The sequence below is a fragment of the Dufourea novaeangliae genome, unplaced genomic scaffold (assembly GCF_001272555.1).
Source record: "Dufourea novaeangliae isolate 0120121106 unplaced genomic scaffold, ASM127255v1 scaffold34, whole genome shotgun sequence".
Lineage (NCBI taxonomy): Eukaryota > Metazoa > Arthropoda > Insecta > Hymenoptera > Halictidae > Dufourea > Dufourea novaeangliae.
The window spans coordinates 152,215-170,642 of NW_015373909.1; the positions used below are offsets into that span (position 1 = coordinate 152,215).

The following is an 18,428-nucleotide window of genomic DNA, read 5'->3' on the forward strand; positions in this document are numbered from 1 at the left end:
TGTATGGAATAAAATGTCGAAAATGCAAAATACAATATGTCCGTGTAAGATATAGTTACTTTTCATAAATACCACTATTGCACAGTGTGGTATTTTCTTAACTCAGCTATATTTAATTTAAAAGAAAAAAGATGGCACATATACGTATATTTTTGTTTATATCAAATTTTAGGGAGTCCAGAATTATAAAAATTAATTTTTATGTAGACACAAGTGTACAATAATATACCCGTTAACAATTGTAGAATGAATAGCTAATTTTTAGTGCAAGTTAATTTTAATTGCTTCCGAACACGTGTGAGTGAAAATGAAATGTTTTTGTGTGATTTATAGGTATTGGCTGAAGATTTAAAATAAGGTAATTTGTTTAAATAAAGTATGATTTGAATGGTCAATAATTAATAATCGAGTTACTGAACTTCAAAATCGTTGATATTGACTGTGTTTAATGCTAACTTGATACCTTAGTAATATTTGTTAGAATTACTTGCTTGTAACTGCCTCCTGGTGAACAAATTTGTTATTTCGAATAATAAATTTTAACTATAATCTAATGTTTAGACAGCGGATTTTTATGCAAAATATGCAAAAATATGTGCAAATATATGCAATATATGTGAGAAACATATGCACAACATATGCAAAAACATATGCAAAATATATACAAAACAATTACTTTCTATAAAAGTATACATTTGCATAAACATCCGCTGTCATTAGTAATGCTACTTTAGTCTTTGTTTTATGAAGATTCTCCAAAAAGTTCTTAGAATGATAAAGAAGAACAGTTTATAAGTTTCTAAAATTATTTTTATTTTTCGAAATATTCTCCTAAGAAAAATAAAAAATACTTTTTCCGTGTAATGAAAAGACAATTACAATAGCTACAACTTTTGTTCTGAGCGTTTTTCTCTGAAATCTATCAGTGGTGTTTCATGAACTTATAATTAGTTTAGCAAAGATTTATAAAATATCACACTGCGCGGTGGTGTGGTATAACTTGCTATCCAAAATTACCTTAAATAAAATCATGTGATAGACAATAGTAAAATCGATAGAAAACAATTATTATTGTACTACCAACAATACTTGTATTAAATAGAAAAAGTTAATAATTAACAGAACAGATACAGGAGTCGTTAGTACATAAAAAGAGTTTTTTTTTTATTTTTTTCGCACGTAGCACTTTATAATTTGAAGTACAATTATAAAGAGGTCGAGAAAGTACCATATATTACTTCCTCGGTGATTTTCGAAGGTGAATATTTCCTTTATAAAAGAGTTCTTTGTGATATTTAAACCATTTGGATAGAATTGTAGTATTTGTATAGAATATTGAAAAAATTGGTTAAACTTTGACGAATTTTATGGATCCTATTATATTTCAACAGAAAATGCTTTAAGTACCACATATAACCTAAAGAAAACAGCGAAAGAAATGAATAAAAACGTGGTGAAATTTTAATGATTTTTATATATCAGATTATATTTCAGTAAAAAAATGTTCAAGACCCATATAAAACCTAATAATAGTATTGCCCTATAAAAACACTATAATTTCATCGAAAAAGGTAAGAAATCACTAAGAACCGTTTCATGATGGAAATATTCCATCGTCGAATACCACCACGGTATAATTAAACTAAAAGTTCTCTTAATAGAGAGAACTCCGATGCGCGTCTAATCCGCTGGGTTCAAAATTAGACTCTTGGTTCATTATCCGAATGTTTCCAGCATTGTTGTAAAACCATAATTACAGACCATAAATAAACGAAGTCGGGGACTTAATAACGTGCATCATGAGCTCTACATTCACTACCGGAGTCCGAAGTCCCTTTCAGCGGTGTACACGAGTGTCGTCTGGTCGCTTCTAATTAATTCTTCAAACAGTTTTTGCACAATACCAAGGTCGCCGCGTTATTTGCAAGTGTTTCATTGTTCTTCCCCCCCCCCCCTGCATCACACGTCTTCTCCTCCAGTTGATGGCTTTGTTATGGACGAATTCGTTTCTCAACCTGTTCCCTTTTATCGCCACTACCCCCGCCCCCTTCTCAACCACACATTCGTGAAAGAATTATTACTCTCGAAAATTGAGTGACATTATAAAAAACTTTTGAAAATAAACTGTGTTTCGTAAATGTCCATGGACCTCAGAAATGACGAAATTAGTACAATTTAATAAGTGTTATAGTTGTAATAAACATTGAAGGTAGGATATGGGTCATTCCACGTCAACCGGGACGGAAAATTTTCGATCACCTCTCCGATATTGTTGCAGTTTTTTTTACGTGTTCTGTATAGCGTAGAAACACGTGTGACTTTTTTCAGATTTTTAAAAATAATTTTTTAGGTAATATAAACAAAATGCTTAACATTGAATATCCGCTTACATTCAAATATCTGAAAAAAGTCACACGTGTTTCTACGTCATACTGAACACGTAGAAAAAATTTCACCAAAATCGGAGAGGTGATCGAAAATTTTCATTTTAAATCGTGCCAGTTGACGTGGAATGACCCATATTTTAAGAACACTATTTTTCACGACAAAAATTGCTCCTCTTTAATGCGATGCCCTGACGATCCTATTTAATATTTCCTCTCGCTTTTTTTTAAATTGAAGAGCAGACTTTTGCGATGAAAAATCACATCTTGTATTACTAATGAATGTAAATACTCTACTTAAGAAATAACGCTGAATGCAGTAAGAAAAATTTGCGAAACTTTTTCTATTAAGAGAGCATATGTTTTAAGTTTAACCCAGTTTAGCTTTCGAACAAATTGGAATATTTTCAGCACAGCTTCCTGTAAATAATCATTAAAAGAAAGAATGGGTTTGTACATAGATTATGTTAAACAGGGATTGGGTTCATCGAACAACGGAAATGCAGCTCGTCTATTTTTTTCAAACGCAGAAGTTTCAGCTCGAATCACTGGAATTGATGAAACATTAATTAAAAAATTTCAGGTAATACTCTAGGTAAATTTCTTCTCAACAAATAGATATTGCAGATTTATAATTGGTTATATAACATATTCTATAAGAATTAATGTAATAATAATTAAAAAATTGTATTCTTTATTACGGGTCATATCGTCTCCATATAAAAAAAATTGTATTCTTTATTACGGGTCATATCGTCTCCATATAAAATAAACATTGACTTTCGTGAATACACTCAAGGCACAACAAAATATTACGTTAATTATTATGACTGGTACTATATGCCGAGTTCTGTGTAGAAGTTATTAATGCATGGACCAGAGATAATAAAACACGCGTTGCTTCTAATTGAGCAGCTTTCTAAAGAAGCTCAGGAAGCTCGGCATAAGAACTTCAAAAATATTTATGTGTAATAATACTCGGAAGTGTTCTCGATCAACAACAAATGAAGATATATTGTACAGACTACTTTTAACGAGCAATCTTTATATATCTAACATGCGACTAAGATCGTAAAAAAAATAATTAAATATTTTGATTCCGAAGCTACAGAATTAATAATTAAATAATAATAATATTGTTAAAATAAAATTATTATCATTTTTTTTAAACCTATTTGTTACTTAACATTAGTATATTATTGATTCTAAATTTCGTCTCAATATCTCTTATGGTTCAAAAGTTATAGAAAAATGTCACTGAATTTTCCGATCCGGACCACTGTGTGCCGTGCTTATTACTGGGCCTATATCGTAGTGGAAATCGTTAAAGGCTGTGCAGCACTGTGCAGTTTCATCAATCATCTCGTAAGCACGCATTAATAATCGTTGGCTATTAAATATGCATTCGTTGTTTGTCAGGGGACTATCCACCCTCCCCTCATTCCCGTAGCACGCCATTTAATTTATCAGTTACTAATCGCTGGATCACAAAAAACCATTCCACTCTTGTTTTCTGCCTCTTTTTTCTTTACTTTCTTATAAATCGAGGTCGTCAGGATATTGTCGCGCCGTGTCTCGTCGCATCGTGAAGGAATTTACATGGGTGAAACAGCAATTATGTGTGCTTTATTGTAAATTTTTAATATCAAAAAGTTTTCCCTTGTGAACTTATGGATTCTGTTGAGCGTTAAAAGTGTATAAAGCAATTTAGGCTTAAGAAACCGGAGGCGCATTTATGACCAGTGCCCCCGATCAGAACAATACAGCGATCGAGGCACGCGGGCCCATTATAACTATACTCTAACTTTATTAGCAGTCATCGGTCATAACCTGGGATTTTTGGGACAGCTGCTCACCACGTGTTTGTCACCTGCAAATACCATAATTATATCGGCCTCAACAGCTAATTTCCAGGAATCCCAGGACACCCTGAGAAAAGGAAGAAAAATGACACTCTGTCTCTTTCTACCAGCGCGCCAAATTTCGACACACCCACTCCAACAGCCACAACCAATCACACTCAAACACACCCTCTCCGATACTCACTGCATTCCATATAAAAAGACATAACTCACACAGACTTGGGTTAGAACACATTCAGAACACATTCAGAACACATTCACAAGACATTCACATCACTATAATATTATAACACGATATATTTTACATCTGGTAAAATAAAAACTCAGTAATACAGCACAAATATTCTATATTCGTTATCTCTTCAATCCTCCGCTCCGAGTATTAATTTACTCTGAGAGCGCGACACATCCGAACGGTTGACTTTTTAACCGATCGTCACTTTGCGTCGCAACAGATTCATTGATTTTTAGAGAATGACGTGATCTTTTGCGATAGCTGTTATATTATTGTTACATCCTTGTTTTCAAACGTTCTTCAGTTTTTCGCAGTTTCTATTCTATTTATCTTTTACAATTTATTGTTCGGTTTTTGGGACAGAAACTCGTTCATTTGGAATTGATAAAAGACTTGTTTGTGTGTTTATTGAATAGAAGTTTACAATAGGAAAAATTGACAATAAAGAAGTATCATTTTCTAACTGGATAATGGAATAGTTTTATTCGCATCGTTGCGAGAATCTCAGCTTAGCCGACCAAAACCGGGACCATAATGCGCATGCGCAAAAAATTGAGTGATTGACCTGAAAGCCTATGGACTTCCTTCCTGGTGCGTCACAGTGTGGTAAAGATCGTAGCCTCTAACGAGGAATAATATTGGATAAAATCCTCATTAATTTGGGCGGAGTTTATTCTCCTGACATAATTTTCGTTCCAGCTTGTTTCTGCTATCAATTAATATTAATTTCGTTTACCATTTTCTCAAAAACGAAGGTTATCTATTGGAAAGTCAATGGGGGTTTTCTGTGATTAACCAATAATTTAATTGTGAAAAGTGTGAACCAAATCTAAGATATCACTTTTGGATACTCTCCTTGTTAGTCGTCCAGATTGTGTATACATGAGCCTAACCGATTGAATTCCTGTATTAATTCTTTCGCAGATTAGTATGGGAACGACTCGGACAAGGCGACACATCGAAACTGTTTGACATTTTGTGTGCCATCATTCGATTAATTGCATCGATATTTACCTAATATTTGTCTAAGTTAGGCAATCCTTATTAATTTTGAAGGTACACAAGGGAAGAAGGTAAAGTGGAGAATTAACTATGAGTTATACGAACTGTAATGAATAAAAGGTAGTTCGTCATTGTTAATCGACTAAACGTGAACATTCCAATTTTTATAATAAACGAATGACTTTTCTTGAATGAGTGTACACTTGGCAAACAATTATTTAATCCCATTAACTGTTCAATCCTCCTGTTCTCTGCAGATCTGTATGACCTGGAATGAAGATTGTACATACTTCAATAGGTACTCTATCATACCAAATGCAAATATTTAAATTTACTTTTTCTGTATTTCCCATATCTTACAAACAAATTATTTCGGAAGTTGAAATGATTTTATCCGAAGGGATACAAATGTAAAGAATAAGTGAGGAGAACAGCAGAAATAATGATCAAAATGACGCTCTCAGACTTACTTTTCACCATCTACTATTCGAATAAAATTCCACTCAACTCCGCTCAAAAGTGAGCCAGTATCAGCCGGACGAACATTAAATTGCCTCAAAAGCGCCTCAAGAAAGCCACACAGGTCTCAAAGTATCAAAACACGTTTCAGGAAAAGCCTTTACCTCGATCATCTAAACGAGAAAAGCACCGAGAGACCGTCAAAATCTATTCACGCTGCGTGCAACGAACCATTCCGACAGCACTTCGCTCCATAATGATTATTAGAGACAGGCTGAACGAAAGAAAAAGAGTAAAAAAAAAAAAAATGAAATAAGTAAACACCGAGTTAATGAGGCGGAGAAGCGACGCCGTGTTCGATCGACGTAACAGGAAGGGAGGTGAAAAAGGAAAATTCTCGAGGACCATCCTCGGGAAACTGGCTTCACCGAGTTCTCGAGTACGCGACCGAAAGGGGACGAATGGGGGTATCGTAAAATTATAAAGTTAGAGCTCGCGAGGTTCCCAGCGAAATTTGGATTTCTTTCAGTAGTGATGCTCTTCAACCGTCGTTCATTGTGTTGAGCGAGAGAAACGGAGATAAAAAAACAACGCGCGATGCGGCTATGTAACCGCGCTAGTAGGAGGGGGGTGGGACTTAGCACGTTCTCCCCCGTTTCCGTGACAGACGATTCTTTGCTTTCACGGCAAAAACACGTCTATTCGCGGCCGCACGAGTACCACCGGCGTTTCCAATTCCTGTTAGTCCTCCCGGAACCGGCTCTCCTTCCTTTTTCTGCCGCCTTCCCGGGGAATTGGTCCGACTGGGAAAAATGACGGCACGGTTAATGAGATGATCATTATCTGCTGTTCGTCGCCCGAAGATCAGAGACTTTTGGAACTCGTTGAATGCTTTGATACCGTCTCTTGCGAACGTCTTACTTTGCCGCGGTGATTAGAAGAGATACAGCTCCCTGGAATCGCGACGGCGCGTGGAGGATTAGACGGGATGAAATTTTGCGTTGCTAAGAACAGGGGGTGGCACACAAAGAACCTGGTCTAGGCACGAAATTAGGTTTTACGTTAGGTTTTTTTTGTGGGAAGTGAAAGGCAAGGAGTTCGATTTCTTTCCCCTGCAGTTTTAGATTTGTGTAGATTGACAACGAAACAGAGGGGTGCACTGCCAAGTAAACAGTAACAAAGGGAATACAAGGTTTGGCGGCAATCTGTAGACTTGAAAATGTGAAAAGGAAAGGAGAGGGAGCGTTTCGTCCTGGGCCTGCTAGTGGCTCGTCAGTAAGGCTACCTAGCAGACCCTGCTTTAGACGCGGGGATATAGGATGGTCGGTTAAGGACGTATATATACGAACGAGGAAGGCTTCAGGTAGTTGCGGGAAAGGTGTCAATTCGGTAGACCTCTGGTGGCGAATGTAGGAGGTAGTGCCGCCACACAGGGATTCTCAGCTAACTTGATCACCTCGACTGATGACATAACGGTACACTTTGTGAAAATTTAGAGGCGTGGAACTTAAATGGCATCAAGGGGCGTATCTTATAACAGTGATGGGCAACCGAGCCCGCACGGGCAAGTGGCGGGCAGCCGCGGGCTCCTGTGCAGGCGACGCAAGGCAGGGAACGTAACGACATATTTTCGTATTGGTATTCTTTGACCCTTCTCGCACATTTTAATTTAAACTAGTATATCAGTCATATAGATTAATAATCATTTATGTTTCTTTTTATTCAAAACAGATAGAAGCAACCTGATCTTGTGTCGGCCACGCGAAAATGGTGCCTTCATATTAAGTAGTATTATGTGTAAGTAGTATTTAAAGCAATTGTTATTAAATTTATACAAATACCATTGTAAATTTTATATTTTCTTACGATTCTTCAATAAAAAACTGTCAAACCATACATATGCGTTATTCATTAATCCCGCACTATCTCCACTACTATTCCTAATATCAATTAACCAAAAGAGTAACAAGGAATAATAAATAATAACAGAATAATTAATTCTAAGATTGTTAAAAAAGCGCGGGAAAAATGGGGAATTTATGGGATATTTTGTGGCATCCCCACCACTTGGTGGCGGAAATTGGAACTAATTCTAAAACTTTTTAAGCAGCGCCATCTGGTGGCGTCTTTGCGAGCTATCGAAGAAGTTCTGGAATTAGTTCTAATTTTCGCCACCAAAGCGGTGGGAGCGCCACTAAATGTCCCATAAACTCCCAAATTTTTATTTTGTAACTTTACAATGAATTCTATCGAATTGAAATCTGTCGTTACAGTGTCCTACGCGAAATTTTGATTTTGGTCCATTGTTAGGAGAATATTTTATACGCAGTAGACCGTGACAGCCATCTTTATGTATGAATTAGGCGAAAAAGAATTGTCGACGGGCCGGTTAGCTCAGTTGGTCAAAGCAGTCGTCGAGTAATACGGCGGATTTGACTTATCGTTTGGATACCAATCAGTAAATTTCTTTTTATGTCATACTTTGAAGATTAGGATTTAGGTTATCTGCAATTGCTTTCGCTTTCTCCAATGTTTTCCTCTGCGATTTAATACGCACATTACACATTTAGTCTGCCTTGACTAATCAACTGAAAGCAACGATAACAAAAATCAAAAAACGTGTTTGTAATTAAATTTGAAAAATTTATTATAACGAACCTGCCGCGGATATATGATATGTGGCCCTTAATTAAAATCCCGAGTGCGATTCTTTTTTTTTCATATTTCACCCGTGATATGAATAACGAGTTGGACTCGATATTGTAAGGCAAATAATTGTTCTTGCTATTGTGCTTAATTGATTGTATGCTGGATGATTTCAAACCAGTATACAAAAACTCACATGTATATATTATACTTCGTGTTTCATTCAACTGTTAATGAATTTCGTAACAATGGTGATACTTGTATTCTGATAGTCCCACGTCTAGTTTTTTTTATTTTAATGTTATTGTTTGTATATGTTCGCTGACATGTTACGTATGTATATGTATGAAGTATAATATACCATTTTTAAAAAGTATAGGAGTGTTATCACTACTATTTCACGAAGTTAATTAACACTAAGCAGAGCTTACTTGAAATTTTACGAGAAAGGATGATAGTGTTAAGCGAGTAAGAGGAACAAGACCAAAGAATGAGTCGCCAATCAATGCAAAAATCGTAGATTGGTGTCCACTGTTCTCTACAATCGTGATGCTTCTCTTCTAATTCGTCTAATGCGTAAATTTTGTGGTATGAATGAAGAATGGAATATGAACATTCAATTGTCTAACAGTAAATTAAAAAAAATGAAATGTGATTCAATTAATGTGTACCTACTTTCCCTTATATTTGAAATGAGTTACTGAATGAGTCATTTTTGGCTTTGTTTTCCATTTAATACGTAATAATAAATTGTAATATTATCACCTTATTCTACTTTCTATATCATGGAATTAATTAATTCTACTTCTGTAAGGCACATTCATTTAGCCATTATTGAACCCTTTTAATGTGTACAAAAATACAATAATTATAGATAGTACAGTGACTGCAAGCAAGATACTTGAAAACAGTTTTTTAAATAAATCTTTTTAACCCTTTGACTGCGACGAATAAAAAAATCTAAATTCTACGTTAGATCAGTTTAATAAAACAGTAAATGTGTTGTAGTAAGAAAAATTTAGAGGGCGTATATATACGCCTTTCTCAGTGAAAGGGTTAAATAGGAAGGAATGTTTAAGTTTTAATATACACAACCACCTAGAATTTTAATGCTTTCTAAAAGAACAAGTGGATCAAAAAATTGTAACAATAATCGCTATAAGCATTAGATTACAATATATTTCACTTTGGTTTTTTTTTTATAAAGCTTCAACGGTATTTGTAGACTATCAATTTTATGGGTTTAGAGTATGTATAAGTAGATAAAATTGAATAATGTAGTTTATTTGATTTTTAAGGAAGGCAGAATACAAATTCGATGAAGTTCCCATTTTTAGATAATACTTTGATATCAACAGTCTTACCTGTGAATCGTACAGGTACATACACCAGCGCTCATAAATATTAGGGCATCTGGTCTGTACAAAACAAATTATATTTCATAAAATTTACATATTTTAGGCCACGTTTATAACGTCATAGCCTCACAACCGTTGTCCATCGAGCTTAAATATTCACTAAACAATATTTCTACCACACTTCCAGCAATTTCGTAATGCCTTGTAACATTCAGTCTACAGTCGATAAGTCTCCTAATACTTATGACTACCAGTCTATACACGAAATTGATCTTCGATGGTTTACGATTCACCGTGTACAACCACATACTTGCTAATTCAACAAGTACACACAAGTTCTCGAAACGTGAGCTACACAACACAAACAGACTCATAAGAATATGTTAATGTGTCCCGACAATATTTAACGAAAACAAGCGAATTTCGTCCGAGACGTAGACACGTTCAAGATGCAAATTTATGCTGATTTCGGGCCGTCAAGCTGAATATTTCAGTAGGCATTAAAGATAATTTCCTCTCGGGCAGCGAGTCACTGATACACATTTCCCATCTCTCCTAGTCGTTCGTCCTCGCAAACATCGAGCGTTATATTCCGACGATGTAATCTCGGCGACCGAAAACCTGAGGGCCTAAGTAACTGGCCCAGGGGTATCGCCCGAAGCGACTGACCATCTATCCAACCACCCGGAAACACGTTGTTACGTATTCTATGTGCCCCGTTTCAGCCGGCGCGTTTCAATCACCGAGAATTAGGCTCGTGTCTCGCTGTGCAGTCACCGCCGCGAAGACGTTCTATACAGGCCCCCTCGTCGTGTATGGATCCACGGGGGTGGTGTGGGGATGCTCCGTGAGTGGTTGGTCTAAGGGGAAGAAAAAGAGAAAGAAAGGGGGAAAGAGAGAGAGAGAGAGAGAGAGAGAGAGAGAGAGAGAGAGAGAAACGTGGCCTCGGCGAGGGGTGGCGAACCTACGATTCCGGGTCGAGCTTGGTCCGGGTCGGTGATCGAAGGGAGGGAATGGGGGAAGAATGGAAGACGATGAAGGGGTCCGAAAAACGGCTGCTCATCTCGATAAGAAAATGGAGGGCCGATGTGTGTCGGTGGTCCACAGACTCACGGTCGAAGGATGGGTCAAAGGGGGGGGGTGATCAGAGTGGGTGGAGGAAGAGGGGGGATGGTAGCGACAGCGGTGCGAGAGGGTGGCAGCGTAGGAGGATTTGGAGATCTGCCACGTCGAGAGCACCCTCCTGCTCGAGTGCTCTACTGCGATCACCGATACCACACTACAGAACGTCCGCGGTTGGTACTCGTGGGGGTTTGGAGGAGGCTACAGAAAGGCGCAGCCCTCGAGGAGAAAACAGGTGGAACGACTTTGGCCTGAAATTGTTGAGCCACGACACGTCTCGCCGCTTCCTTTCCTGTCCTTAGTATCGAAGGGAATTGAACGGGGACTTTTTGTGGATACTGTTCTGCTCAAATATTTGATGCGCGATTTATTATGTCGATGGTCTTCTGAATGGAGAAGAGGATTCTGTGCTGGAAGTTGCTGGATAGTTTGCACAACGGGGAAGAAAACAATCATTGTGTAGGTAGAATATAGTGTAGTTGTTTTTTGTTTATGTAAAACAATTTTTAGGGTAATCGAGTTTGGAAGATCGTGTGGTACATTGTAATTGAATATCTGATTGATCGCGTGTCTGTTGTTTTGCCGCATAGAGGGTGGCTTGCGAATGGGTGGGGCGACCGAAAATGATTCTACGTGGAAAAGCGAAGTGATAGCAGTTGCTGGGAAGTAAATAGCCAATTCGTATTTGTAGTTTTGTAATTTTATATGGACTAAAGTGGTGTCCATTGTAATACGTTTTAATTTGACAGGGTGTAATTTTAGTTATTAAAAAAGGCAACTGAAGAAAATCTATATTTTTTATATGCCTATGTGTTTGTCACTTGCGTAATTGAATTTATAAAGAAAATACAATTTTTGATGTTTTATTCTGAATTTCTAAATTTGTTCAATTAATTTAAATTAAAGTAGTTATTTCTGCTTACAATAATCATTATCAGATAATATTTATTAATATTAATAGTCTTATAATGTTACTAGTTATCCGTAATAGTTTGTTATAAATTGGCACGAGACCGTAATTTCATTTTGTGTGTAGTATTGTAAGTAGAAATAGTCAGTGATGGTCAGACACTTTACTCAGCTATATATAAAGCAGACTTATCTTTATAACCAATTTATAAACCAGCTTTTACCTTCGTAAAAGAGGTTTCATGTAAAAAGTTTTATTTTATATTTTCACTTACGTTTTATTATAATTAGCTCAATGTGTTTTCAGGAATAGCTGAAGTAATAGCAAAAGCTCATTTTACGTTAACGGGACCTTAAGGAATTTATAAATATTACATATACATTAACAATCATCTATAAAATTGATTTTTCGTGCAAAGATAAACCAAAATTATGGAGTAAGTTATTTGTTTGAGAAAGTCCAACTTGAAAATTGTTCCAGCTCACGTGGTTTCATTACTCGCTGTAATGTGTCTGCCCGTTGCTCCCTATTTCTACTTGCTACAAACAGTGATAATTGCACGGAATTATTTACTCTTCATTGATCTTAATGTTCTGTGACTACCAGTGTGTATCAACGTATTGTTGGATACCAAAGATACCATATCATTGTTAAAGTTTTTAAATAGTAACATAACTAAGTAACTAGTTGTGACCAAACAGTTAAATGATGCTCAAGTACGTGCGTACTAGTCTATGAATTTTAGTTTCTCGAAAATTAAACTGTGTACAAAAAAATTCAACGTACATTCTAGGTATATTTTTGCATGACATATTAACTTATAAACATATCAACAGTCTCTGTATCTTATTCTGATGACAAAGTTATTTTTCAATAAAGCTAATCAAGATATATGTTGTAAATTGAGTCGAAGAAATAAGCATAGGTACTAATATTCTTAGTTTAAGAAACCAGTTAAGTCAACCAGTCAACATGTTAAATTATCCAAAATACCGATATTGAATTTATTAAATTGAAATATCTAGGCTTATTTATAGCTTTAACAGTAAGCATCTGAAATTTTCATACATTAATTACAGTTAGATAACATCATCGAGACTCTACTCATAATGAAACTGCAATTTGAAATATTCTGTTCAACTTCGTACTGAATACTGTACATTTCCATTCAGTATTCTTTATTAAGGCAACTAATTAGGCTTTTTATCTCTTATCATTGTATGTTGATCTCGATTCATACATTTTCGGATAGTTACCCACATGGACCTAACTAAAATAGTTTATATTATCTTGGCGCCTATTCACCATTGACGCTTATTAAAGGGGTTACGTTAATTTAGGCTTTCTCTAGCCAGAATGTAGAGTAGAGCTATGTTTATCGTATCTATGACGGCATTTTATTCTGACTTGCACTTCCATACATATGTATGTTACATTATTAAATTCTCAAGCATGTAATTTATTAATGACCAAGTATTATACATCATGTGTAATTATTGGAATCGTCACTAACAACATCTACATCAGCAGTTAATGTGGCAAAATGAATAAATAAAAGAAATTTGTAAGCATCTGTAACAACACTTTTTTTGTAAGAAAAATAAAACGAAAATCAATCGATCATCACGTGTCACATTATTCCATTATTATTATCTTTATCTTGTTTCAATAGATTTACACGTGTGTATTACACACTTATAACGACGTTCACCATGGCTCTGAAGTAAGTTCACTATACAATTTAATTTAGTATAATTCAATGCTGGTAGTTCTAGTGTTAAATATTGAATATTAGCAGTTATACTTCATTTTACTTCTTTAGTAGTTACATTCTAATCCAGGAATGTCCAAACCACCTCACAAGAATCATTACCAGATATGGTACTAGGTCTACTAATAAGTAATTCACTATTTTCGTTCAGTAAATTGATGATATAATATTAATCGAAAATACCATACGGTGATAGACATCGGGGACATATGTCACTGAAACGAGACTAGTTTCCTATCTCTTTAAAAGCAAATATTAAATTTATTGTTAGTAAACAATAGTGAATTATTTATTCCGTCGAAATAAATAATTACTGAATATACCAAATGTTGTTTAATATGGTATAGATTAAATATTGATTTAGGCTAGCCATTGAACAAACCACGTTTGTTATAAAATTAATGTTAGTATCTTTCTCGATAATGATGCATTTGCAAGAAAGCCTCCATGACCGGTTAAAGCTGTCGCGGAACCTACGGCCAATAAGTAAACGTATTAAACGTTGTCAGAAAACGCCGCTCTATATCAAGAGTTTCGATTGCAGAAACGTTTGCCGATTACATATATATATATATATATATATATATATATATATATATGTATGTATGTATATATGTATATTCACACATACGAAGCGAGTAGATCGTGTGTTAATACGAGAAGGGCTGAGCCGGTACAACTAATTTCAGCGTGGCCATTGTTCTTGCATTGCGGTTGTCATTCTCGAGGCTATATCTGTTCCATTTGACGTATATTTCTCTGTATTGTTTGTTAATTCTCAGTAAAAGATTGCATCTTTTAATTTCAATGAGTCCTCGCACACAAGACGCCGTTAATCGAATCGAAATTCAAGGCGTTTTTAACACCCCTTTTGGAGTGATCCACAGTGTTTCTAAAAATTTTGAGCATTGTTCACTTAGAGGTAATTTCGTTTGTCTTGCGATTTGTTAAGGATAATGTTTATGTTGGTTCTAATGTACCACATATTGTGGTATAATGTAAAAAGTTGGTTTTCATTTCGTTAATTTCAACTTTTCACTATTAATTCTGAAGCAGTTGGGACGCACATACTTTCAAATTAATTCCTCTGATTTATATTTTTACAATCTATAAATGAATTATAAAATGACATTTTGTACGCAACGACATAGTCGAAGGAGAAAGATAATATAAGCCATATACTTATTATTTCATAGAAATATTGTTATATAGATACAAAATGACAATATTGTTTAAAATATACTGTCTTACTAGAATTAGTGTTATATCGAACTGAATACATCGAACATAAACACTATCATTTAGCACGATAACTGCTGAATCAATATATCCAGAATTGTGTTTTTCTATCAGAATGGCAATCTACAAGTGTATGTAATGATTGTTTAGACACAAATAATTCGAAAGTTTGCAGTAAAGTGTCTTGTATGAAGCTTCATTTAAGAAAAAATTAAATATTAAAGTTTCTCGGGCACACGTAGTTTGGAGTGTGGGTGGCAATGCGTTTGACCATCACCGACTATTTCTACTTATAACGAATACAACCAGTGGTACGTTTCTATCTTTCCTCAAAAATCTTCTCATCTTCTAATTTTAAAATTCCATCACATTATTCTAGAAAACTAACAGCAGATCACTATTAATGCTTATACATTTTATTTCATGTAGTAATGAATAAACAAACAGACAAACTAGTATTCAAGTGCACGTGTACCAGACGTATGTCCAAACTTAATTCTCTCGAAAACTAACATTCATACGGAAAATTTTATCCTACACCTTCTATTCATCTTTACATTCAGAATCATCCCTTGTTCGCTAACACTATCCTTCCCGCCCCACCCATTCTAACAAACAATAAATTCCATCCTTTTCAAACTTCATAAAAATCACTGAATTTTCTTCAAACTGCTTATTTTACTTTCGCGTTGTCATTTGCTCCTGTCTGATAACAATCGATACATTAACGCTCCCATTCCTCTCTCCAGCAGCGAAAACCGCGGTATCGAACACGACACTCGCCACAATCGCGGAAAAACATATGTACTAAACACCTCGGCATCGAAGGTAAGAGACGTGTGAACTGTAATTAGAGGAACCCGTAGAAGATCCAGCCTGACAATAATCACGCGACAACTGAATTTTTCAACGTGACGTGTAAATACGTCCAGGCCGTTGGAAGGCGCGACACGACGCCTTCTCGTCGTCGTCTTCGAGTCACGAGGCGGGTTGGGTGGTGGTGATTGTAGAGAGGGGGGGGGGGGGGATTAGCGTCATTGTGATCATTGAAAGAACTTGCGTGTCCGCACGGTGTGTGCTTTACGTCTGGACATGCAACCGTAGCCTCCTGCATGTTTCCGCACAGTGACATGCAATCACGAATGTGCATCCAGACAGCAGCGAAGAATGTACACCCTCACGCGGCCCCCGGGGCGGCATTGTCGGCGTTGCCATGTCGAAGATAGATGATTTCTCGTCGCGGTCGTACGTAGCCGACGCCGACACCGCTGCCGCACGTGAGAACACCCGACCCTCGAAGAGCACCACACGACCCGGGGTATCAGACCAGGTCTAACGCGGTTGGAGGCGCGTGACCACGAGAGCGCGGCTGAGTTTCTCTCGCCTTTTTCCGCGTACATCGCCGCCCATTAAAACCGTTTATCGATCAATTTCGTCTCCCCTGCTCCGACACCGACCGTATGGACCAACTCGGCCCCGCTAGCGTACGTGTAATCGAGATATAGGATCATGGACCATTAATTAAATCCGTGTGCCCCGAACCACCACCTTCACTCCCCCCCCCCCCCCGCGTAGAATCAGCTGCGTCTATTGATTTACACCGCGGGATTTTAACCGCATTAGACCTCGCTGATTAAGCGAGGAACCCGCCACCCTCCCCCTGTGGTATCATCCAGCACCATCAAGGGGTCACGAAATAAACTGGAGAATTCTTCCGGGCGGGTGTTCGGGGTCGGTGGTCTAATGTACGCGTGCTTATGTCCATTGCGGGTATCAACTTCAGGCGATTCGGAAGGCCGGAAAGTTCAAAGTGGCCTTCGGACACGAGGTAAGGTCTTGCGGTGGTGCGTGCTGTTTCACCAGGCAATCGATTCATACGGCTGAACATATGTGCTCTCCACGCGTCAATCGCACGTCGTCGCTTTCGAGTCGTAAGGGTGGGGGGTGGGGAGGGCACAAAGTTTTCAATTAACCGCGAAATAATGCCTCGCGTTATTCGGGCCTGATCACAGAGTTCGTTATCTTCCGAGTCCAGCGCGACGTCGTGTTGCGAGGGACAGAAATGATTATTTAGACGAATTCCGTATGTTGTATAGCATGTTCCCCACTGTAGTCCAGTATTTAGAGTACGCGCCGGAGCTATGTGGCGCAGCGTCAGATCAGAGAATAAAATCGGAGCTAGGGGTTTGGGCTTGAAATGGGGTAAGTAGAAGACGAAAGATAAGATTGATGAGATACTTACGCGGCTTGGGCGAACGGAGCACGATGCGTGGCGGGCAGCAATGCGACCGTGGCCGCTAGAAGGGCGAAGCTCCAGGAGACGGCGTGGAAGGACATCGTATTATCCTTTGGAACGAGACTGGCCGCCCGCGTTCGAAGGGGTAATCACTGCGCGGCGTTCCCGTTCACGTTGACGATCAGGACAACGACAAGGATGTCGACGGGACGTCAGCGGGTGTCCTGAGGCGTTGTTACCTGGCGCGTTGACCCGGCGTCTCTCTGCGTGCCGTCCGCGTCTCACCCTCCCCCTTCTTCCTCCACCACCTCCTCCTCCTCCCTTCCACCCGCCCCACCCTCCTACCTCCGTCTTGCTCTCACTGTCTGCTTTTCGCCCTCCGGTTTCTCGTACTTTTTCCTCCCTTCACGTATCAGCCTGTACGGCCGTTAGGTACTTCTTTAATGCCACCCCGGTCTCTCCTTCACTGTCACACGCGCGCTCGACCCTCGAAAAAACACTGTAACAGCCGCTCTAAATAAATCACCTCGCACGATCTCGCTCTCGCTCTCTCTCTTTCTCTCTCTCCCTCTCTCACTCTTTCTCTCACACTCTCGCTCTCTCTCTCTCTCTCTCTCTCTCTCTCTCTCTCTACCCTCTCTCGTTCTCGCGATCAAACTACCTAAAGACTGATCGCGTCGTCCTCGAGCCGTACCCAGAGAACCCTCTCTTGCCTTTGTCTCACTCGCGACAAGATCACTACGGACACCCTCCTCACTCTCCCGACGAGCCTCCTTCCGTTCTAGACACCGAACAGCGATTACCCCCGTTTCCGTGTCACCGTTAGTCCCACCGACACAATCTTCAGCTGGCTACGACGATACCACACGCCCGTCTGAATCTTTCAGCATATTCGCGAAGATAGTTTCACCAGCGGACACTCGCGATGATCCGTTGCGAGGCTTCCTCGAGGCACACTGCGCGGGTTCCCGTACGCCCACAGCTTCACCGAGAGTTTCATCCACACTCGGGCAGCTACGAGCCTTCCGTTAATTGCCGTTTCCTAAGCCCCCGTTTTCTTCTCGTTCACCTGGGAAATGAAGGATCAGTACCGGTTCTCGATGGGGCAGGGACGACAGGGATTCAGCGGCGGAGGAGGGCGAAAACGGCTGGATCCTCTTCAAGGAGGTTCCCCTCTTCGTTCCGCCCGTTCTACAAGGTGGGA

General features: G+C 38.3%; 1 protein-coding gene across 1 annotated transcript in view; it reads right to left on the bottom strand.

The window, feature by feature from the left end:
- LOC107193885 (gamma-aminobutyric acid receptor subunit beta) overlaps nt 1-17,815 on the bottom strand; it is a 143,394-nt gene extending 125,579 nt beyond the window's left edge. The window contains 1 exon segment of the mRNA XM_015583421.1: nt 17,231-17,815. Within this exon segment, the coding sequence (XP_015438907.1) occupies nt 17,231-17,325 (95 nt within the window). The 5' untranslated portion in view covers nt 17,326-17,815.
- Between the last annotated feature and the right edge of the window lie 613 nt (nt 17,816-18,428).